Consider the following 24,981-nt stretch of genomic DNA (forward strand, 5'->3'; position numbering starts at 1 on the left):
GCCCCTTTGCTGGCCCCGCCCCGCGCATGCCTGACCCCGCCCCCGCGCACGCCTGGCCCCGCCCCGCGCACGCCTGGCCCCTCCTTCGGCTCCCCCTCTCCTCAGCGTCCTCCACCTCCTCTTTCTCCTTCCCCGCCGGCTTCTCGGCCGCTCCTCCCCGTCTGTCTCCGGCTCCTCCTTTCCCTGGCTTTAGTCTGCCGACTCTCCGCCTCCGCCTCTCTTTCCTCCGGCTTCGCCCCTCCTTCCCGCTGCTCCGCCTCTCTGAGTTGGTGTTCCTTGGGCTCGGACTAGCTAGCCTGCCGTTGCTTCTCTGGCCCACGCCGGGTCGCGTGGTCGGCACCGCGCGCCTCGCGAGCGCTGCCGGGTCCGGTCCGGTCCGCCTCGATTCGGCTGGACCCGTTCGGCGCGCCGTTCCCGCCCTGCCCCCGCCGCTCTCGGGTGAGCCCGCGTCTTGCCTTCTCCGCGGGCTTCCTCGCGGCCGGCGTTCTCCGGCGGCGTTGCGGCGGCTCCCCCGGCCTGGGGGTTCGCGCAGCTTCGGCCGCGAGGCGGATCGCAGGCGTTTCTTTGCCTCCCCGCTAGTTCTGGACGCCTTTCTCGGGGTCTCTGCTTGCTCTTTTGCTCGTGGCGTGGCCGGTCCTCTCAGGGCTTGGTGAGCTGGGTCGCTTAGATTTTCCCGCTAGGGCTTGTGAGGAACCTTCCCGGGGTCCGGTGAGGGGCGAAGCGTCGTTTTGGGAAAGCGAAACCGGCCGCGGGGTAGAATATTTTGCGGTCCGCGCGTCCCGGTCTGAACACCGACTTTCAGGGGGTGGTGGTGTTTTTTTTTTTTTTTCTCCTTAACATTAGCCTCTTTAAAAATCCCGCCTTCCCCCCCCCCCCCTTTTTCAGATAATCAAGAGCCTTGGCTACGACCGACTCGTTCTCCAGATAGGTAGAGGGAAGGTGGTACCCGAACCATTCCGTACTGAGTCCTTTGCTCTGGATGTTTACAGGTACAAGGATTCATTGAAAGAAGATCTTGAGAAAGCAGATCTTGTTATTAGTCACGCAGGTAAAGTGCCTTAGAATCCCGCGATTTGGGTTTTGGTAGTGAGAACAGAGAGTTGACTTTTTGTGAGGTAAACCCAAATCACTGCAGTACCTCACTGTAGTCGTGGTGGGTAGATTATTTCTTCGAATGTACCTATTGACATTATCGGAAAGAATTTATTGCGTCCGGGTGATAGAAGGATACGAAACGAATCCCGTAGCGCAATTTTACCGTAAGAAACCCTAAACATGAGCCAAATGATTTACCCCCAACGTCCTGTGTAACGAGCGAGCGGTCAAACTTGAGATCAGTATTTGGGCTTAGATCTGCAGGAATGTTCAGCCAGCTTATTGGTTGGCTTGGCCCTGGAGAAATTGGCTTTGAAAGATTTTTTTTTTTTTTAACATTTTAAGTGTGAGCGTGAAACGAATGTAGTCGATCTTCTTTAACCCACATACTGTGTAAATCATGGCCTGCTCTTCAAAGAACCTGATCTAGTTAGACTACCGGTACCTTCAGAAGAACGGCTTTTGGGGAGCATTGCAATTCGATTGCAGGATAAGTGAGGAAGTTTTTTGGCTCTTACGAGGCCTAATGTGAAGAGAGAAGACTTCTTAGAAACAGGCCTTACTAACACATGGGTGGTATAGGATAATAGTAAACTGCTCTTGGTGCTGGTCTCTGTGCTTTATGTATATAAGCTGTAGAATTCTCCCAAACATACAAACTAAGTACTATTCCCATTTTACAGATGAAGAAGTAGAGGTACAGAGATTAACTGTAATTTGTCTAGTCCATAAGTAAGTCTGGTGTTAGTCTAGTCTATCTTCTACCCTAAAGTAGTTACCCAGAAAAGTTTTGTCTAGCTAACAGTCTCTTCGCTCCCATTGAAAACCTCTAAACTATTTTAGGTATCAGAGTGGAATTGACCCAAATATTGTACATATGCACATGCATGGAGATTTATTCTTGATGTGTCGGGGATGGTATCTCACAGGCAGTCTCCTAAGGGTGGTCAAAGTTTTTCTTTTTGGTGCCTTTCACTGTTGAAGACTTGCTTTTTCCACTTGTGTTTGAGTAGAAGTGAGTAGAAGTGTGGTACAGTTTCATGAACAGTGTGTTGAACCTGAATCTTACTTGGATTCGAGACATGCCCAGGACATACTAATAGAGGGCAAGTGGCAAAATGCTGAATCGTAGATCGTGATATTGTTGGCAGTGATAAAAGATGTATTTTTCAAGTCCAGGTTATAACATACTACAAAAGCAACTGATAATTACATTTTTGTTATTTTGAGCGTGTGATTGAACGGCGTGGTTTGTAGTTCTGCCAGCTAAGTTTTCATCTTCAGTTCTAACTAACGCTTGGTGTGGAGCACCTTACTTAACTTTTTTTAAAAAAAAAAACTAACAATTTTGATTAATTTTTGTAGGTGCAGGAAGCTGTTTGGAGACTCTGGAAAACAGAAAGCCCCTTGTGGTGGTTATAAACGAAAAGTTGATGAACAATCATCAGCTGGAATTGGCAAAGCAGCTACACAAAGACGGGCATCTCTTCTACTGTACTTGCAGGTATACCAGAGACTGATAATTTGACCTCTTGCCTTAAATCCTCCCCTACTACTCTTACCCACCTACCTAACCTGTCTTTTCAACCTTTTACCTTTTCCCACTTACCAAGCATGCTTTGATTTCTCTCACCTGTAAAACCCTTATTTGTTTGTCTTCCACTGTGAGCGTGATCTCTGTGTTCTATTTCTTTCCGTATCTGTGCCTGTTCCATTGCATGTGAATGTGTGTGTGTGCATGTATGTAAGTTCATCTGGGTGCACAAGTCTCTGGGAATATAATTTTTGAGTTTGTTAGATTTTCATCATTCAAGGAAGGCGTTTGCATATTTTATAATTAAGGTTTTGCTTTTAGTAAATCCACTGGAATCCCTAAGTGAAATTGGTTCATCCGTTAATAAAATTATACCTAATATGTCACAGGCATTACTTTTAAGTGCTGTGGATACAGTGGTAAACGGGAGATGAAGCCCCTGCTCTCATGGTACTTATGTTCTAGTACCGGGAGATAGTAAACAGTTCATAAATAAGTGATCAAGATAATTTCACATGGTGAAATGTGTTATGAAGAGAATTAGGCAAGCTGATATGATAACTGGAGTGAAGATTAATTAGACTAGTCAGGGAAAGCATGGATGGGTATCTGACATTTGAGCCAAGACCTGAATAACAAGAGGTAGTACGAAGCTCTAGAGGAAGAAAGAACAGCAGCAATTCCAAAGGCCCTAAGTTAGGAATAAGCAGGGCGTTTTGTTGTGTTTGAGGAATAAAGGGGAAGGTTATTAAGTGTAGCAGGAGTATGGTGAGCAAGGAAGAAGATAGTATGAGACTGGGTGGGGAGAGCTCATGTAAGAGTACTGATTTTATTCTATGTGTAGTGAGAAGCCATTGAGGTATTTTAAGCCAGAGGAATTACTATGGTAAGGAGTATTATTTTCTAGAAGTATATTAAAATTCAACAAGAAATGATCAACATCACAGTAGAAGGACGAAGAAAATTGCTGATTTGTTTTCTAGTAATTCTTCTTGAGACACTAGAAGCTTGCCAAAGGGTCAGGTCAGTAATACCCAATTATTTGACTTTAAAAGCTATTCTAATTTGAAGTTTTTTGATGTTTTGAGAAGTAAAGACTTTATAGAAGTATTACAAAATAATGTATTTTTTATGTTATAATAAGTTGAAGTTTAAAGTGAAAAACCTTAGAAGAAACTGGCTAGAACGTAAGCATTTCTTTTGACTTCGCTGCATCTGTCTTTTACGCACTCAGTAAATTCTTGTTCATTAAATATTTATTGAGCACCTACTATGTTCCAGGTATTATTCTAGGTACTTGGCATACACTGGTGAACAAAACAGATGATACTTGTTCTCATTGAAAGGAGACAGTTTCATTGATTGTTTCAGGAATAGTTATTGGTGTCCTAATCCATACATGATGGAGGAGAGGGAACATCAGGGTGGCTGTGTAACCTAGAAGTCATTATTAAAAGTATTCAGAGTTGGGAGAAGCTAGATAATAAAAATCTTGTAGGTTTCAGATAATGGGCATGGCTTTCCTTGGGTAGTTGAGATTGTTAGGGGTTGACCTCATTTTTTAGAGAATAAATTCTTCCTAACTGGTTTATGCAAGTCAATTTTTCCAAACACTTTTGATAAGTATTTTTATTCTAGATGTTAAATCAGCTTTGATTTAAAAAAAAAAAATTTAATGTTTATTTTTGAGAGCGGGAGGGGGGTTGGGCAGAGAGAGAGGGAGACACAGAATCCAAAGCAGGCTCCAGGCTCCGAGCTGTCAGCACAGAGCCTGATGCGGTGCTCGAACTCACAAACTGCAATATCATGACCTGAGCCAAAGTTGGATGCTTAACCGACTGAGTCACCTAGGCGCCCCAAATCAGCTTTGATTTTTATGTCCATACATTTATATATTTTTTTAGTTTTTAGATCTTATTTTTGAGAGAGACAGACAGAGCATGAGTAGGGGAGGGGCAGAGAGAGAGGGAGACAGAATCTCAAGCAGGCTCCAGGCTCTGGGCTGACAGCATAGAGCCTTATGTGGGGCTCAAACTGACGGACAGTGAGATCATGACCTGAGCCGAAGTCGGAGGCTTAAAACCGATTGAGCCACCGAGGCGTCCCTGATTTTTATGTCTGTACACTTAAAAGGAGAAAGCATTGATTTCAGAAACCTATCTGTATTCCTTAAGCTGAAAAGAAAGCTGTACAGGTCTCCAATTTGGTAATTTCTTACAGTTTTATAAGTCTTTTTTCTATATTTCCAGGAAGTCACAGACATGAATACTGTAAAAATCAATAATTGGTTTTATTTTCATTTTAGGTGTATTATTTAGTTCCCCGAATCTAGGCTGGGTGGTTGTATGTCTGTTCTAATTTAAGTGGCTGCTTTAATTAAATTTCTGAAGTAGTACTTTTATGTCATGGTTTGGAATCTATTTCCAACATGCATGGTGATTGTACAGTGCTTGATTATGGATTTATGATAGTAAATTACTGGAAAAAAATTTTATTTTGCAATCTTCATGCATGGTTTAGTAGTCTCCCCAGCTTATTCTTGTCTGGCAGCTGTTACTTTTTTTTCTGTTTATTCTGTTTTCATAAATTAATTTTGCTTCAGTTTATATCTGGCCAGTCCTGAGAATTATTCAAAAGCCATGTGACCACATCTTTTATGAAATAACATTTTTGTAATATTTCAGTTGACATGAGAAACGTATCTGTTGAATTGGTATTGACAGGTAGCGTAGTGTTCCTGGTATTGCTTTTATCTTTGCATGTAGAGTTGACCCTTGAACAACACAGCTTTGAACGACATGGGTCCACTTAATACGTGGATTTTTTGCAGTCAGAACTGTAAATGCATTTTCTCTTCCTTACGATTGTCATAATAACATTTGCTCTGGTTTATGTAATTGTTAATACAGAATGTAATATGTACAAAATGTGTTAATTGACTGTGTTACCACTAAGGCTTCTGCTCAACAGTAGGCTATTAGTAGTGAAGGTTTGGGGGAGTCTCAAGTTGTACATGGATTTTGAACGGTGCAGGAGGTGGGTTTCTTCCTCTAACTCCATGTTGTTCAAGGGTCCACTAGATACCTATAGGAAAATTTTACATTAAAATTCACATACACAGTTTGAGAAGCATCACAGTATTCTTGGAAGTTAGAATCAGTCATCAAGTGGGCAGCAGATGAATTATGGCATTTTCTCCCTTGTTACCTAATATTTTTCTTCTTTTGTTTTAGCACGCTTCCTGGGCTGTTACAGTCAATGGACTTATCAACACTGAAATGTTTTCCTCCTGGCCAGCCAGAAAAATTTTCTGCATTTTTGGATAAAGTTGTTGGATTACAAAAATAAACACTAAACTCTGAACACTTTAAAAACACCCCCCAAATTCAACCTATGGAATGTGGTTAAATCAAATTAAATACAAATTTGCAGAATAATATAAATTAATAAACTTCTACATCTATAGAATGTATAGAAAATTTTATGGTGTGAATGTTAGCATTTGGGTCCAAATCCTCATCGCAATTTAGTAAATTCAGTAGATTTTTACTTAATCTTTTTATTTTAGTAAAGTATTTAGTGAGCATTTACAGGTTTTATCTTAAAATTCCCAGTTGATTTAGAATCATGAAAAAAATGAGTTAAATCTGAAAACTTTGACAAGAACTTCAAATGTAGTTATTGGTTTGGTGGTCCTAGAATAAAAAATGAAGCAGTAACCAATTTGTAAAGACATTTGAGAGTTAGCGTCTTTACCTTTATAATTTAAGGAAGAAAACTTTAAAAAAAAGAAAAACAAAAATGAGTTCTCTTCTGTGAAATATACAGTTTAATAATTATCTTAGAAAGGTGATCAAGATTAAATATCAAGTCAGTTGATCTGTGGTACTTGGAGAAACTACTTTCAGTGGAGTGGATGTAGTCCCTTCTAAAATCTAAATAGGAAATGACAAAATAACCTTGTTCAGTATCAAAGCTTTATTGGTTTGAAAAGAGTAAATCAAAGGACTTAGGCCAATAGGACTTGCTGTTATTTTCTAAGGGCCCTTCTCACAGTGGTATTGAAGCATTTATTGTAACAACATAGAGCAATTTATAACTCTGTACTTATTATAAGTTTTACAAGCGAATATATGATCTGATGTATATAATGGGCTAAATACATGGCTTTTAGGTTCATGTAGCTCAGGATCGATACATTATGAAATTCTGATGGGAGTAAGTAGTCTTGAGTCCTGTAAAATAAACTGGATTATCTGTAAGTGTTCGTAGTTTTCTGGGAGAAGTTTTAGATCTACTTCATAAAAACAGCATACGCTATAAAGACATACTTTCTATAGCGTTATTACAATATATTGACTGTTCTAAACATTTTACTTGGGATGCTCTACTTAATGTTTTTGTAGATTTATTTTCCTGATTGTTTTACTTAGGCTAATATTAAAATAAATTCTTACTAATAGTAGAAGGTGGTGGCTGAGAAATACTCTGGGTAGCAGGAGGAAGCCAACTTGGATTAAAATTTTGCTGAGAATAATCTAAAAAGTGAGTAATCTACATCTGCATAGTTGAGAATTCACAGCACCATAATAGTTATATATTGATATAGTGATGTTACAGGAATAATAATTATATATTGATCTTATACTAATATCACAGGAGAGGCCCTTTTCAAATACACGGTGAGGATTTGACTTTTCTGGGCTCTTTTATAAATGTGCTTCTTTAATTTGAGAAAAATTATGGCTTAAAATGTATTTTGATCACTGAGTCTGGCTATTTTATGTCATGAACCATAGAGAATTCTAAACAAAGGGTCTACTCCAACATCAGACAACTGTAAAGTAATATGGCACTCCAAAGCCTCTGTTTTCTTTCCCACAAGAATATATAACTCAGATTCCATTATTTCATTTAGCAGAGGCTTAACCCTATGGTGATATTTGTGTGTAGTGATCTCCCTTGACTGTATACCTTTGTGAAATTTAATATCCATTGTTCGGCTTAAAAATCAAAAGGTATCTCAGAGTCATTTTGATTTGACAGGAATTCTTGAAGTCATCTAGTCCAATCCCATCATTTCTCAGATGAGGAAGGCCAGAGGTTACAACTTGTCTAAAATAACAGCCTTTGACAGAGCTGCCGCTAGAAGCAGCTCTTTGACTCCTGGTCTTGCGCTCTGCCATAAGAATATATGTTGTAAGCTGTTTGATTCTTTATAGTTGTTTGCCTAGTGTTTAGTTACTTTAATCCCTTCCAAGGAGAGTTTTGTTCATTTATTAGAAGTTTATTTTAGTAGGAATTTCACACTTAATTGCGTTTCTCTTTGGGGTATAATCTTACCTTGGACTTAGAAAACTGATTTCTGAGTTTGGAATGTAGCAAACTACCATGGGTAGGATTGATACCAGATTGAATGAAGAGTTTAAGGCAAAGAATTGTAGGTTCTTGGAGTTGGAATAGAATATTAAGCATACGTACTACAAACTTTATAGATGAGGGAAGAGGCTTCAGATAAATTAATTGCCCGTTTACCTACTATTGGTCCTTATGAAAAAATTAATGGTAATCAAGATTCTATTTGGAATGTTTGCTTTGAAATTTGTTTCGTTGCATTACCTGGCGGGCTTCAGGTTCTTGAAATCAGTGGAAAAGTGGAATGTCGTTTTATATTTAATAGTTTTCTGTTAATGGTATTTAGATTTCTAGAGTAACAGTTTTCCGTTAGAGGTATTTAAATTTCTAGGGATGGGGAAGCAAAAGAAAGTTCAGTATTTTGAGAAACTCATATCATGGATAGGTTCAGAAGTAGACAAGTAATGGTAGAAAGTTGCTGTTGTTAGATGAAAAGTGATGTGAGGTTATAGGACGACCCTGGGAAGTAAGGAGTATTGATGGCTGCTTATTATGATTTGGGAGGAAAGACAGCTGGAAGGATTTGGTGGTGGGTAAGACAGCACAACTGATGAACTTGATCTGAGATTCTGGAACATTTAAAGGTATAGTTGACTCTAGAACAATGTGGGCATTAGTGCAAGACCCTTTGTGCAGTTGGAAATTTACATGTAAATAATTTTGAGTCCCAAAAGACTTGACTAATAGCCTACTGTTGACTGGATGCCTTACTGATAACATAAATCATCTATTAACCCATGTTTTGTATATTATGTGTATTACGTACTATATTATTAACGTGAAGTAAGCTAGAGATAAAATGTAAAGAAAATTAAGGAAACTACATTTACCATACCATACTGTACTGTATTGGAGAAATCTGAGTATAGGTAGACCTGCACAGTTCAAATCCATGTTGTTCCAGGGTCAGCTAGTCATTATCTGAAAATAACTGTCAAGTGTGTGATTTTAGACACTTTGGAACACTACTTTGCTTTCAAAGGTAAATCATGTAGATAAAAAGCATAGTATAAAAGTGTGTACCACCACTTTGATAGTTTGAGGAAGAGTTTTCCAAGACTAAAGAAAGTCAAGAATGACTTGTAAGTATTTTTCGTGGCCCTTCTTTATGGTATAAGCACTAATCTCATTTGTTCAAAGTATAAAATTTTTGGAGATGACCCCAAATCTGCATACAGTCTTAAGAAATGAGATGTATGGGCAGGCCTTTTGAAACTGATTTGGCGGAAACATTTGGAATGGGTGGTCCAGATAGTTGTGTGGTAATCTGTTTTCTGCTGTATAATTAATACTATATTTTTGTGGGGGCGTGGGGAAAGAAATAATAATAGTTAACCCTTGTTGCGTGATTAGTATGTATCAGGTACTATTTTAAGCCGTTTACAGATACGAGGTCACTTAATCTTTACAATGACTCTCTGAAATAGTTATTCTCCCATTTTGGGAATGAGGAACTGAGCTCAGGATAACGCAGAAAGGAAGTTTTATGCCACTGAAGTGTCTGATGGACTGGGAATTTTAATTAGAATGGTGATTTCCATTGTATTTCCATCATTTATGGTGAGAGGGTAGAATATTTGAAGTCACAGGATTGTTCTAAGGAATTTTGATTGTATGATAACCACAGGTATATAACCTTTTTTAGTTTTTACATCATTATTTAAAAGCATACTGATGTGGAGAAATTCTCCCAGGTGATTGCAAGTTACTGGCTCTTTTGTTTTCTCTAAATACTTGTTTTAGGTTCTATTTTTGGTCCTTTTCTCTTTGTATGTTTTTGGTATTTTCATCACTCCCAGAGCTACTATTGATGTTCCTATTTATATCCCCCCAACTCTGATTTGGGCTCCTGAATGGTACTTCCAGTTGCCTGTAGGTCTGTTAATTCTCTAAGCACAGTAAGTAAGCTTCATGTGTCCCAAACTAAAATTCTATTCCTTTCATCCTTCTGAGATCCTTGCCCATATTGATGGTGTTACCATTTAGTACTCCAGGCTTATTATCTCCAACCCATTATGTCTGATTGATCACCAGGTTCTCTTACTTAGCTTTACTTCCTAAATAGCTCGAGCCCATTTATTTATTGGCTCATTTAGTATTTTAACATAAATGCATGATAAGAATCTACTTTTTGCACTCAAGATGTGACTCCTGCTCTGGAGGAACTCTTCAACAGTCTAGTTGAGGAGGAAGTGTCTTATTCTCAAATCCTTGCCTGAAGCACAGGCTTTCCATGAATGATAAATGCACTTTCTCTCATGGTCTTGATTAGGAAACACTGTAATCTTGCACACATTCATTTTGTACAGTCTATCTAGGATGTCTGGTTCATAAGAAAGATGTGGTCATCACATTGTATGAAGTTTGTAGGATCAGATATTTACAGGAATGGCATCTAAAACAGTAGTGCTGATCTGTGTAATATTCTAATGGTATTTAAGGATCTGTCAAATAATGGTACCAATTGGGAATTTTTGGTAAAGGGTGATGTTAAAAATCAAGAGGTTTATTAAAAGAAGTAGCTATGGTGTGTTCCAGTAAAAGATTACTTTGAGATTTAGGACAACTACCAAACATTTAATTCCTTGTTAAATGGTTAACTCTTTACATGATTATTGTAGCACAGTCTTTATATTGAATAGTTCTTTAAATTCTCACAATTTTTGTAGGTGGCCAGACAGCAGGTGAGCAAACCTAGCTTGCTTCAAATAGAAATGAAGAATATATGCTTATTGACTTTGATCTTGAGTCTTGAAAAATATTTCTGGGTCTTTTAGACCATTAAATACCACCTATTTTGGTATTTCCTAGCTCTTTATTGTGTTTATGAATTTTTACTACATCCTAGCCAAAATTGTTTTGATTGACGTGATCATTTACAACTATTGCTTTTTTTTCTACTGACACTTATACACATCTTGCCACGAATTTCAGGGAGTTCTTACAGGTACCTTGAAGGTTCCAGGTTAAGAATCCCCAGACTGAGGCCAACTTCTGTATTTTCATTTGTTGTTCATTAGTGTTCTGGTGATAACTACCAGACTCCTTTTTAATGGAGCCCTCTGATTAAATACAGTAAGCTTAATAATTCCCAGTTTTATGACATATCAGTTATAAACTTACCAAGTTTAACACCTACCAAACACATTTCGAAACTACTTTTAATATTCTGTTAACTCTGTACATAACCCATAATGTCTTGTGTAGCACTGTTTCTAATTGGTAAAAGGAACTAAATGGATTTTTTCATTGGTAGTAATTATTTTAGGATCTGCTAGATTAGGCTATTTGGTGAAGCAATACAGTATTATTGTACCTTATTTACTGTTACGTGTGCTTTTAACGTTTGTTGAACTCTGATAATCACTGTTGGAATGATGTGTGTGTGAGACCCTATACTGCATCATTTTACTGTTCATTTCTCCTTCTTACAGAATCTATTGGTTGTTTCTCTATTTCCAGTGTGAAGTGGGTGGATAATACACTCCCCAAATTTAGGAGTGAAAAACATTCTTAAGTCCTGGGCCTAAGTAATTTTCTGGATCTCAATTTTCCCATTTGTGAATTCGTAAAACTAACTTCCTTCATAGGTGATTTATAAGACCTAAAACCAATTGTGTGGCATGTTTGAAAATAAAAAATGTCATTGAAATAATACATTTTCTCGGTTAGAGTTTTTGTTTTAAGAAGTAGGAATGGACTTAGATTTCCTTGAAATTCACAGTATATACTCATAAGTGATACAGAAAGCAAAGTCCTCACTGAATTTCATCTTTGGATTCTAGTCAGTCTCTAGATGGAGTTCTAGTTAGAGAATAAAAGATTATTTAGAGATTTAAGTAAGTGCATCAAAACAAGTGTGTTCTGGTCTTTATTCTCCATGTTGGTAGACTGTTAAGACACTGTAAGGAACTTAAAGTCAAAAAACAACCCTTAGTGTTTCTGTGCCAGTATAACACATTTTTTAAGCAAAGTATTACTTTCCTTTTTTTTCTAATCCGTTATTAGAGTGCTTTAGATGCAAGTGGGGAAGAGACAGAAAAAGCAAGTGGCTCTCGGTAATGTTTCTTCTGTTTTGCATACCTGAACAAGGATCACTGCTCTGGGAAATCAATTCTTTATGGTCTCTTTTCTTAACGTTTGAAGAAGAGGTTGAGTAAGGTCATGTGGCCACATTTTGTTTTGGAACCATTGTGTTCCCTTTCCTCTAAATCCTGCTTTGCTAATTTTGTTTAAATGTCCACTATGGAAAGAAGTGACAGGTTCTAGTTTCAGGGTGCTGTTAAAAATGCTTACCGTTAATATTTTTCAGTAATGAAAAACCTCAGGTTCTGTAGAGTTGAGTTATTTCCCTTAATTGGCCCTGTGTTATCGTGGTACTAAAAATGTGAAATGATTTAGTACTAAGTGTTTTTTTTAATACTTATTGCCTCTCAGCAGCTTCTTTCCCAAGTTACATACATGTGATTGTCATTTTTATTTTTTCCAGTTTTAGATAATTGACAGAACATCGTAGAGGTTTAAGGTGTACGACATAATGATTGAATACATGCATATATTGCAAAATGATTACCACAGTAAGTTTAGCTAAAGCCATCATCACGTATAGTTATAAATTTTGTTGCCTTTAAAAATCTAGGTCAGTTTATTTCATTTGGTGAGGTAAGATTTATTCATTTTTATGTGGGCCAACCACATAATTTGCCAGGATAATAGGTTAATCCCCGTATAGGCTGTTTTTATGGTTAATGTTGATCACAAAGTTGACCATTTAAAGGGAGGGCAAATCTGTTATCCACCATTGAGTCACCTATAGCCAACAGTTTCTTAGACCTGAAAAAGAGCTTAGACATCACGCAGCTCATCTTCATTTTATAGATGAGGAAACTGACTCAGAAAGTGGCATAACCAAGTTCATAATACTCTGTTCATGGAACCATGTTGCCTCTCAGTAACTAAAACAGAAACTCTGAAGCATCATGACATACATACATTCACAAGCGAACCATGTATGTCACAGATAACGTATGCTTTAAAAATTTTTCAGGCATGTACCTCATTTAACTGGTTGAAACAGGAAAGGAGTGTTACCTTAGAACTGAAACTACTAGTATTTGTATGTTTTACTACAAAGAATTTCCTTATTTGATCAGTGAAGAAACAGTTCTAGCACTTATAAGTCACATTTTCAAGTTAAATTACAATGTAAAAAGCAGTAATTATAAAGTTAAAGCACATCAGTTTCTTGACAAGTCAAGTAATGTTAATTATTACAAGTTATTTTGATTTACTTCAATTTATTTTAATCTGTAACCAGAGTATATAGTACCTAATAGTTTTTAAGGCAATTATTTTTTGTTCCATTATTTTCAGAATTGAAAGAAACTTCATCAGTGTTGGGGAAAGCAACTCTGGGGAGTTATATTTGAACTTTGGCTTGATTTCCAGTAGAATCTAGGTGAAACTGTTCTGGTTCTTCTGTTTTGTTTTGTTTTGTTTTTTTTGACCAAAGAATTTCTTAGTGAATTGTTTTGTCAGGTTGCAGCTGACAGCATTCAATAATACTTAAGTACTTTGTGCTAAGCACTGAACATTCAGTATCTTTTTAAATTTTTTTAAAATGTTTGTTTATTCTTGAGAGAAAGAGCACAAGTGGGGAAGGGCAGAGAGTGAGAAAGACACAGAATCTGAAGTAGGCTTCAGGCTCTGAACTGTCAGCACAGAGCCTGAGGTGGGGCTCAGACTCACAAACCTTGAGATCATGACCTCAGCAGAAGTATGCGTTTAACTGATTGAGCTACCCAAGCACCCCTGAACATTCAGTATCTTCTGTGGTTATTACAGCAACCTTAGGTTTAGATCACAAATTTGTACAGCAACATTTTTCAATCTCTGTAACAATTTAATAGCAGTAGTTATTGTGCATTAAAAACTGTTGGCAACTTGAATGGTAAAGTTCCCTGCCATTCACTTTGGGTCTGGCTTTTCCCAAATCTTTGGGAAGATTTTTGGAGAATCTTTGTACTTCTACAAAGTACTTTTCCCTATGGAAAAGGCCAGGTCAAAATTAAGCAGATGATTTTAACATTCCTTAGAGCCTTTGATACTGCTAATGGGCATTGTGAACCTCAAAGATTGGATTATAGTGTGCAGGGTTTCCAGAAATATTCACCTTGAAATTCTTTAGGAACGCTTATTAATAACTTGTGAAACAACATTGAGAGCACCAAAGTGTGGTCCTGGACCAGCAGCATCGGCTTCACCGGAGAACTTGTTAGAAATGCACGTTCTTGGGACCCACCCCAGACCTGCTGAGTCAGAACTCTAGGCATGGGGTAATCTAGTTTATGGAGCCCTTGACTTGAAAACTACTGTTCTAGAGGTTTACAGGATTGGAGTAGTTTGCTGTAGAAGAATGCTAAGCCAGGGTGCTGCCTGGGTAGCTCAGTTGGTGGAGCGTCTGACTCTGGATCACAGCTAGGTCTTGGTCCTCAGGGTCTGGAGTTCAAGCCCCAAGTTGGGCTCTGCATGGGGTGTGGAGCCCACTTAAAATAGCAAGCCCCCCCCCCCCCCACAAAATAGTAAGCCACTTGAGATTTCAAGTGCAGTAGATACTTTGAAAGGGCAGTATTAAATGATATCAAGTGGCTGTTATATACAAGATGGAGTCTACTATTGTCCCACAGGTCTTTTTAAAAAACTTCTGTTGTACTGATTTGGGGAATGTAACCTGTACTTAACCACCTCAGAGCCTTTGTTCATTTTTTCTTTTTTTGATATTCGATTCCTCTTTATAGTTGTGTAACAATCAGTGCATAATTCTAGTCCTAGTATTGTTAATGACAGGATGTGAAAACCTGGAGGTTTTAGAATTATTTGAAACGTGCTGCTTCTGCAAAATAAGGGGTCCCTTGTAGCTATAAAATTCTATTTCCCATTTACTTTCCCAGTTTATTATGCTATTGTTTCTTGCTCATTTACCAAATATTTTAAAAGTTTTTTATTTAAGATAATAAATGTAAGTAGTATAAAAGATTAACTAGTTCCACAAGGTGTATAATAAACAGCAGTTCTGCGGTCCACTTCTCCCCATCTCTGACTCTGCTTTCAGTAGTTGACCATATTGCATGATTTTATGTTTTATAAGTGAATATGTTCAAACTTGTTTTCATTTGTTAAATATCACCTATAGACTTGCTAACGTGGAGGAGGAGGATTTATCTTCCTCTTTTCTTCCATAGTAGGAAGTCTGTAGATGATACTTAAATTAAAAAAAATTTAGTTTTCTCAGTTCTTGTGAGATCTCTTTGCAGTGTTGACAGGATTACTTAAGTACAGTATTCACATCTGAGTCCTGTAGTCCACATTCATTGATTACATTCCCTTTTCTATAAAACTAACCTCAGTTTTAGTATTTTCATTTGCTTATTTTTCCGTTTTTTCCATAAAAATATTCCCACACTCTCCAGAGGTTATATATCTTTTATCCATAACTTTCATTATTTATTTCTGAAATGTCTGCTGGAGTTCTTTTTTTCGTGTGTGTGTGTGTGTTCTGGAGTTCTGTGTCCTTTTATGTGAACTGGTTATTCTCTAGTCCTGCTGAATGTGTGTGTCCTCCTGGGATTTCCCTTTCACCCTTATCTTAGAAATCATTTTGCTTCTCTCTTGCAATGAATCTTCTGTTTCTAGGACTCTGCCCCCATCCCCCATTTTGTGGTTTAACTTCTTTATTTTGGTTTCAAATATGCTCCATAACTTTGTAGAAAGGAGGTAAATTGTTTTAATCTTTCATGTTTGAAAATGCTTCTACTCTCCCATCTGATTGATAGCTTGGTATAGAGTTCAAGGTTGGAAATAATTTTCCCTCACATACTGAACCTCATTGTTTTCTAGCTTATAGTTATTCTATTGAGAAGTTTATTGCTACTCCTGTGTGTGATCATTTGTATGTGACCTGTTTTTCCTCTTTATCCCCTGACTTCAGAAATGTCCTGTGCATTGCTGATCATCTTTTTTGCTTTTATTGTTCGAGCTACTTCATGGACCCTTTCATTCTAAATACAGGTACTCCTATCCTGCAGTGCTACAATTCTCCTTTCATCATTATCATCATCACCATCATTTCTTCCCCTTATACTTTTTATCTTTTGGGGGGGCCTCCTTTTGGTTAGATGTTGGCCATCCTATAGTGACCCTCTAATTTTCTTGGTTTTTGTCTTCATTCTCGTCCATTCTGTGAGCTCCTCAACTTAATTCTGTTTTTCTGCTTTTTATTTTTCAGTTGAAATACAGCAAAATTAGCATTTTTCTTGTATAGTTGTATAAATTTTGACAAATGTGCAATTGTGTAACCACTACCACACTCAAGATCCAGAATACTAGGGCGCTTGGGTGGCTCAGTTGGTTAAGTGTCTTGACGTTGGCTCAGGTCATGATCCCACGGTTTGTTGAGTTTGAGCCCTGCCTCGGCCTGTCTACTGTCAGCACAGAGCCTATTTCAGATCCTCTGTCCCCCTCTCTCTCTGCCCCTTCCCTGCTCTAGCTCGCTCACTCTCTCTCTCTCTCTCTCTCTCTCTCTCTGAAAAATGAGTAAACATTAAAAAATTTTAAAAAGGTATAGAATACTTACATCATCCCCATTTATCCCTTTCTGCCATCCCTTTGTAGTCAGCCTTTTCCTATAGCCGTAACTATTGCCAGCAACTGATCTGGTTTCCCTTTCAGTAGTTTGGTCTTTTCCATTATGTCATCAATGCATTCTTTTAGTATGCATTTAATACTGAGAAGTATTCTGTTGTATGGATGTGCTAGTTTGCCCATTTACCAATTGAAGGATATTTGGATTGTTTCCAGTTTGGGGGGAATCATGATTATGAATAAAGCTGCTATAAACATTTATATACAGGTTTTTTGTGAGCTGAAGTTTTCATTTCTCTTGGGTAGATAACTAGAAGTGGAATTGTTGGGTCATGTAGCAACTCTGTTTAACCTTCTAGAAACTGCTAAACCAGTTTTTAGAGTGGTTGTACTATTTTATATCACACCAGCAACATATGAGAGTTCCAGTTGCTCTGCATCCTTGTCAACACTTGGTATTGTCAGTTTTTAAAAAATTTTAGTCATTTTAAGATGTATGTGATGGTATCTCATTTAAAGATCTACAAATGGCCAAGAGGCACATGAAAGATTTTCAGCATTCTTAGCCATCCGGGAAATGGAAAATAGAACCACAATGAGGTACCACTGACACCCATTAGGATGGCTATAGTAAAGAGATGGACTGTAATTATGGATAGGTTGTGGAAAAATGGGAGCCCTCATACACCATGAGAACGTAAAATGGTGCAGTTGCTGTGGAGGACAGCCTGACAGTTGTTCAAACGGTAAACATTGATCCAGCAAGCAACTCCATTCCTAGGTGTTACCCAAGAGGATAGAAACATGTCCAAACAAAAACTTGCACATGAATGTTTGACAGCATTAGTCATAAAAAGCTAGAGTGGGAACAACCCACATTAGTTCTAATGGATGAATGGATAAATAAAATACAGTATAGTTTAACTATAGGATTGAAATACTGATACATGCTACAACATGGGTGAACCTTTTATTTATTTTTTTTGGTGCATAAAAGGTTTTATTAAAGCATGGGGACAGGATCCATGGGCAGAAAGAGCTGCCCATGGGTGAACCTTTAAAACCTAAGTGAAAGAAGCCAGTTACACAGGACCATATATTGTATGATCCCATTTACGTCAAATGTCTAGAATAGGTAAATATAGAGAGACAGAAAGTGGATTGGTGGTTACCTGGAGTTTGTGGGCATAGGGGGTTAGCAGTTGGTTGGTACGGGATGTGGTTACATTTGGGTGTAATGAGAATGTTCTAAAATGGTGCCGATGGATGCACAACTCTCAATGTACTAAAAATTATTGAAATTATACTTTGAATTACAGGGTATGTAAACTAAAAAGCTGTTAAAATGATCAGTTTTAAGTGTACAATTCACTAATTTTTAGTGAATATACAGGAATGTGCAGAAACAGATTTGGAACATTTTTTTATCACATCAAAAAAGATCCTTTGTGCTTGTTTGCAGTCAATACCTATTCATATCCCAACCACAGGCAGCCCTGATCTGCCTTCTGTAGATGTGCTTGTTTGGTATATTTTATATAAGTATAATCCTATCTCTTTTCGAATCAACCCCCTTTTGCATCTAGCTTCTTTCACTTAGGTTTCAGTTTCTCCACATCCTTGCTGATACTTGGTCTGTGTATTTATTATAGCCATTCTCGTAGGTGTGAATTGATACCTCTTAATGGTTTTAATTTGTGTTTTCCTAATGACGAATGATGTTGAGCATCTTTTTAGCTTAGTAGCCATTCCTATATCTTTGGTAAAATGTGTAGTCAAATTACTTGGGCGTCTTTTTAAAAATTTTTTTCAACATATATTTTGAGAGACAGAGCGTGGACAGGGAGGGACAGAGAGGGAGACACAGAATCCAAAGCATGCTACAGGCTCTGAGCTGTCAGCACAAGGCCTGACACGGGGTTTGAACCCACAGACATCAAGATCATGGCCTGAGCCCAAGTTGGACACTTAACCGACTGAGCCACTCAGGCATCCCAAATCATTTGGGTATTTTTTAGTTGTATCATCGTTTTCCTATTGTTGACTTGAGAATTTTTTTTATATTTTTGATACAAAGCTTTTTAGTCAGACGTGTGATATATACTGATAAAACTTTCTTCCAGTCTATGGCTTGCCATTTTCATTTTCCTAACAGTGTCCTTTGTAGAGCACAAGTTTTTAATATTGATAAAGTCCAATTAATTTTTATTATATCTAAGAATTCATTGCCTAACTCAAGGTCTTGAAGATTTTCCCTTATGCTTTCTTCTGAAAGTTTTGAAATTTTGTTCTACATTTAGGCCTTTGGTCCATTTTAATTATAATTAAGTTATAGAAGATTAATTGTATAAAGATGAGGTATAAAGACCATTTTTTTCTATTTTATATATGGATGGGATTGTGCAGCACCATTTGAAAATAGTGTCTTTTTCTCTGTTGAACTGCTCTTGTACCTTTGTCAAAAATCCGTTAACCATATTTGTGTGGGTCTTTTCTGTGTGCCCTCTCTGTATGTTCCTCTTTTTTTCTATTTCTGTATCCACCTTCTGTTTTCTTCCTCTGTTTCTTTTTGTTTCCTTGTCTCTAATTTTTATTTTATTTCCTGCTCTTCTATTGCTTTTCTGGTTCTCTTTTTCTTTTCCCAGTTTTCCCTTTGATTTCCTTCCTCAAAATGAAGTATGTGGATTTGTACTAATTGAAGTTTTATGTATTTATTTTTAGTGTAAGTAGCGATAAATGTGAAGAATTTGTATTCTTTTCTACAGGTAAAAACTTCCCAAAATGAGTTAACTTTTTCATTTATAACTCTTAATTTTTCTCAATGAATTTGTGGCCTTAGAAAAAGATGGTGATCCCTCTGTCCAAACCATGTTTCATGGTTTTTCAAAAGGCATAATTTCCCTAGTGTTATTGTTTCTTTAAAAAAGAAATTAAGGTAATTCAAATTGATATGCTAAAAGAAGTCAGGATTTTACTTGTTTTTTAACCATGCTTTTATTTCATTCTTAAATTAGAAGATTGATTATTGATGCTTTTCCTATAGGCACGGTGGTCATGATTACTACTGGATCCACAGATATAAGAAAAACAATTTTCAAAGCAGCTTAATTAAGGAATTTGATTTTGGCATTTAATAAAAAGGAGACACTTGACAGTGGAATCAAGTAATGCAAGTGATCAGTTCTGTTTTTGAACCTCACAAATACGGTCCTGTTTACATTGGTTTTCTTAGACTCTAGAGTAGTTTTCCCAGAAAAGTGCTCTAATACACTGAAATGTTGGTAAGACATTCCTTTCATGCTGTTTAATTTAAACTTCCATTGTTTTCATTTTTTTAAGAAACAATTTTTGCATCGTCTCTTTTTGTTAATGCTCTACAATAATTTGAGGACATTAGTCAAGAATTGTATCAGTGTTTCCTAGCATAGCTAATGATTTAGTTTCTGTGATCCTAGCAGAGGGTTATTATTATATAGGAGAACCAAATGAGAAAATTACTTAACTCCCATACCGGAAGTATCCAGAAATTTGCTTTGGCATTTTACTTGCTTGAACTGTGATTTCTGCCCCTATAGATCAAGGGAGACCCTTGCCCACCCCCCCCCACACCAGCCTATGTAGTCTTTAAAGGTGTTCTTAATACAGAAGCTTACTAGTTATTTAGGTTTAGAATATTTTTCTCTCATCTCCATGAAATTATGAGCGGAGCAGGGAACTTGGGCGAGAGACCTTAAAGCGATATAATGTGGGCCAGGCTGCATCGTACACACCTGAGCCTTGTTGCAGTCCCTTTGCAGCCTCGTGCCGCAGTTGCCCTGAGTTAAGCTGCAGACTCGACTTCCTTTTGGTCCCAAAGCTCAGCTGCTTGTGCATACTTCTCTCAACCTTGGGCTCGTTGCGTAAATCCCATCCTTCCCCAACAAGGTAGCTCCGCAGGTGCCTTCTCCCATGTCTTCTCAAGTCCAGTTCTCTATTCCTAGGAGCATCGGCTCTTCCTCTTCTTTTCACAGGGTCCCGACTTGTACCGGGCGAGCCAGCCCTTTGCTTCTCCTGCTCCTGAGAAGTGCCAGGATTCTACAGCGCTGACAACTGCCTTCTCATCCCTAGACTCTGGGCTGCTTTCCGGATACCTGCATAAGCAAGCCCTTGTCACTGCTGCCCATTCCTACCTGCACCTTGCTTTTTCCTTCTTGCCGCATTTGTGTTCCTTTCTCCCCATCCTCACCCCCACCCCTGGCAAAATGCATAAAGGATGGAAAAAGTACTGCGGCCAGAAGTCTCTGAATGAGACATCAATGGATGAATATTTAGGCAGCTTAGGGCTGTTTCGAAAGCTGACTGCCAAGGATGCCTCTTGCCTCTTTCGGGCTATTTCGGAGCAGGTAAAAGGAAAATATGTATCTTCCCTATACTGAGTTTTCAGGGTTTGAAACATGGCACGGTACTGTAGCTAGAAGACCTGTAGCCCACCAAAAAAAAAAAAAAAATCCCCTTTCTCTTCCTAGTAAAAACTTCCGGGTCTACCTGGCACTTACTAGCTTGGTGTAGGCCTTTGCTGATCAGTCCAAATATATTGCTGTGCCTTTGCTGTCTTTTCTGTTTTCTAAATGCCAGTTTGGAATGTAAGAGAAATAAGGATGGGATTACAGAAACTTTGAAATGAATCTTGATCCTTTATAAGCAGCCCTACTTTCTCTAAATTTTATGCCCAAGGAAACTTCATAGGCTGTGCCCATGAGTAGAAAAGGGGTGGGGGTGGTAAGACCAAACCATCTCTCCCCAATCTCATTAAGGGTGGCAAAAACATTTTAGTAAGGTCAGGACCTAATTTTCCCATGTCCTACATATGTTTTGAATAAGGTGGACTTAAGTGTCCAGTTCATCATTTTAATTTGATAGCTATTTCAAATGACTTGAGAGTGAGCTGGTCTTTCTCTTTTTAGTTGTTTTGCAGCCAGGTCCATCATTTGGAAATCAGGAAGGCTTGTGTCTCCTATATGAGAGAAAATCAACAAACTTTTGAGTCTGTAAGTAGAACACATAAGCAAGGTAGAGATGTCGGTAGAGTGTGTAGTAAATGGGAAATGAATTTTGAGCTGTGTACATGATGAAAATTATGTCATGCAATTTCCTCTCAATAGTAAATACTTAATTTTCAGCTGCCTTCCCTTTAGCATACCTCTAGACCTCCAGAATTAGACTATTTTGTACTCTAATTGAGAATTAAGACAGTTCGTCTGCATCCTTCCCACTATTTTCTGCTCCCATAGACCTCCCCAAACCTCCCAAACCCTAAAACGTTACATTTTGACTAGTGTCCTGTATACTACATCCATACCACTGTTCCTCAAACAAGTAATCATAGTTCACAAAGAGTTTGGCTATGTTGATATCTTAATGTATACTTTCAAATATGTACAAATGGGAAAACCCCTCTGTTCTCTTAATTCTGTGCACAATGCTCTTGAGCCAATATGAATAGTCTTACAAAACCTAATTGTAAGGAAACAAATTAGTTCTAAACATTCACCTTTTCATGTGACAAACTGGTAATAGGTACTCTGCCACTAACAATTGGCTTTAAAACAACTTTTAGAAGACATTTTGCATACTTTGAAGTATTTGAATTCTTATTAATGGAATGAGGTTTTATCAAGGTCTGGTTTGAAGTGTGCCCTCTTGTGAGGCTTTAAAAAAATTTTTTCAGCCCTTACAGTACTGTTTGTTTTCTTCTCACTGTATATTATGGGCATTAGCCTGCTGTTCGAGGTTTACTCTTAATTTTCTCAACAGGTTTCAGTGAATCTTAAAACTGTCAAGCCTTCTTGACTTTAAAGTTATTACCTAGGTTAAAGTTAATTACAGTCTTTACAACACCTGGGGAAAAGATTATTCATGAATTACTTCAAATGCAAGACCATGGTGTAAAACAGTGCATCTCAAGTATTTTTGTGCATACAAATCACCTGGGGATCTTGTTAAAGTGCAGATTCTGATTCAGTAGGTCTGAGCTGGGGCCCAAGATTTCTGCATTGTTAACAAAACTCCCAAGTGATGCTTGCTCTTGTTCCTGATACAGTAATAGTAACCATGTTTTGAGTAACAAAGACTTGTGTAAAATTTTAAAACTTACATGGATAAATCTCAGAATAATCATGCCAGGAGAAAGTGCATACAGAATATGATTTTCTTTATATAAAACTTAAGAAAATGCAAACCAGTCTGTAGTGATAGAAAGCAGATCAGTGGTTGGAGGTTGGTGTGAGTTATAGAGGGACACAAGGAAACTTGTGGGGGTGATGGATATATTCACTATCAGAATCGTCATGATGGTTTCGTGGGTGCATACATGTGTCAAAATGTATTTGTGCCATTTAAATATGTGCAGTTTGTTGTCTGTCAGTTATACCGCAAGCTGTTTAAAAAGGGATTGAGCAAAATTGAAACTTGATCTTCAAGTCCAGTGATAATATATACATGAAACTAGACATATATTCTATTCCCCGAGTTGACTTACTTTTATTGAGGTGTATTTTACACACAAATAACATTTACCATTTTAAGTTTGGCATTTTCAGTTTGGGCAATAATACATAGTCCCGCAACTGCCATTGCAGTCAAAATATGGAACATTTCTATTACCCCAAGAAGTTCCCTTGTGCCCTAGGCTTTTCTGAATCTAATGAAATTCCCTTTAAGTTCCTCAGTTTAACTTTGTAAATGCATGTCTCCTGTCAAAATTTAAAGTCCTTGTGATTATTGGGTTTGCATGATTTATGAAAATTGTCAAGTTACTTAAATTGGCATTTCAAAAGAAACTCAAAAGCATTAACATTTGATGAAATGCACTGGTATGTGGATAAGCCAGGACCAATTCCTAGGACAGTTTTAAAGTCCAGCTTTTCTCCACTCATAACTTTTGTGTATGTGCAAATCTTCTTGAGGTGCTGTGCAAAATAGTCCTTGAATACCATAATTGTTGAGCTGAACAAACACCCATTGGAGGGTAATATTGCAGAATATAATCAGATTTTAGTAATGCTATGTATTTGGTTAAGTCAAGTTTGTTTTATTTTTGAAGTATGTGGAGGGATCTTTTGAGAAATACCTGGAACGGTTGGGAGATCCCAAGGTAAGATCAAATACGGGGGTTTAATCTTTTCAGAGTATTTGGAATAGTAAACCGAAGTATTCATTCAGCTGTGTCGCCTTAGCTTTAGTTAGACGCAACCTATTTTCTTAAGTAGCCAGCTGTGTTGAATCAAATAGTTCTTGCAAAAGTTTCGAAGCTGGCAATTGACCTATTTTGTGTTGAATGTTGAGAATTCTATGTCAACAATTTTATCATCCATAGACTGCAAACAGGACAAGCCTAAGTCTTTTCATTTTAATGGGGGAGGAGGGATGGCAATGAATGTTACAAGAGGTCATTTGTTACATTTTTTATTCAACAGTTCCCCTGATTTGTAGTTATCCTTTATGTGGGAATAAGCTTCATAAACACATATTTAATTAAAAATAATTTATGTGATTAATTCCATAGTTCTGGACTTAGCATTTACTAAATACCTTGCTAACTTCATAATCTTAACACTAATTCCATTTTTATTGTGCCTTTTAAATCTCTCCTATTAACTGTCCTTGTTACTTCATAGTTAACTGAGAAGGTCTTTAGGACTATTAGTTTCAGAATAAGTTTATGTAAATGAGTAACACAATATCTTAAAACAAGTTATAGTGTGTTCTACAAATTCTTCATTTAAAACGTCTCTAAGCATCCAAAATAACTTGTTGAACTTGCAAAACTTTTACCTGATAGCTACAGAATGTTTTTTAAAAGTTTATGTACTATTTATGTTTAGGAAAGTGCTGGCCAGCTGGAAATAAGAGCTCTTTCTCTAATTTATAAGTAAGTTAAATCTTTTTTTAAAGACTGAGTGCATATGTGTCATTGTGTGTAAAGTTTCTATTAAAGGCTCTTTGGGATTTGGGAATGATCTGTAGAATGAAGATGTCTAAGTAAAGTTAATTTGTGTTAACTTTTGGGTGGAGAGCCTCTAGAGTTTGTGTCCATTTGAATGAAAAAAGGACTTTAAGGAATGCTGGTATTCCTGTAGAAAATCAGAATGTCTATCTTAGAATTCTTGTCTGTTTAACTTTGTGCCCCTTCAATGCATCTTTAGTGGGGCAATATAGCTTCCAAGAGGGTAGAAATTGGTTCTTGAAGACAAAAAGATGTTAGATACTATAGTGGTTTGTAGTCCTTCAGAGGGTTACAGTACATAAGCAGATATATG

The 24,981-nt window shown here is 37.5% G+C and overlaps 1 protein-coding gene across 1 annotated transcript in view; it reads left to right on the forward strand.

Moving 5' to 3' along the window:
• The first annotated feature begins 297 nt into the window (after nt 1-297).
• Nucleotides 298-24,981, forward strand: part of ALG13 (ALG13 UDP-N-acetylglucosaminyltransferase subunit) — a 59,841-nt gene continuing 35,157 nt past the window's right edge. The window contains 10 exon segments of the mRNA XM_027054952.2: nt 298-438; nt 886-1,048; nt 2,461-2,599; nt 20,695-20,728; nt 20,731-20,847; nt 20,849-20,881; nt 20,884-21,066; nt 21,628-21,711; nt 23,766-23,816; nt 24,547-24,593. Coding sequence (XP_026910753.1) covers nt 2,529-2,599; nt 20,695-20,728; nt 20,731-20,847; nt 20,849-20,881; nt 20,884-21,066; nt 21,628-21,711; nt 23,766-23,816; nt 24,547-24,593 — 620 coding nt within the window. The 5' untranslated portion in view covers nt 298-438; nt 886-1,048; nt 2,461-2,528.

Source organism: Acinonyx jubatus, chromosome X, assembly GCF_027475565.1.
Source record: "Acinonyx jubatus isolate Ajub_Pintada_27869175 chromosome X, VMU_Ajub_asm_v1.0, whole genome shotgun sequence".
Lineage (NCBI taxonomy): Eukaryota > Metazoa > Chordata > Mammalia > Carnivora > Felidae > Acinonyx > Acinonyx jubatus.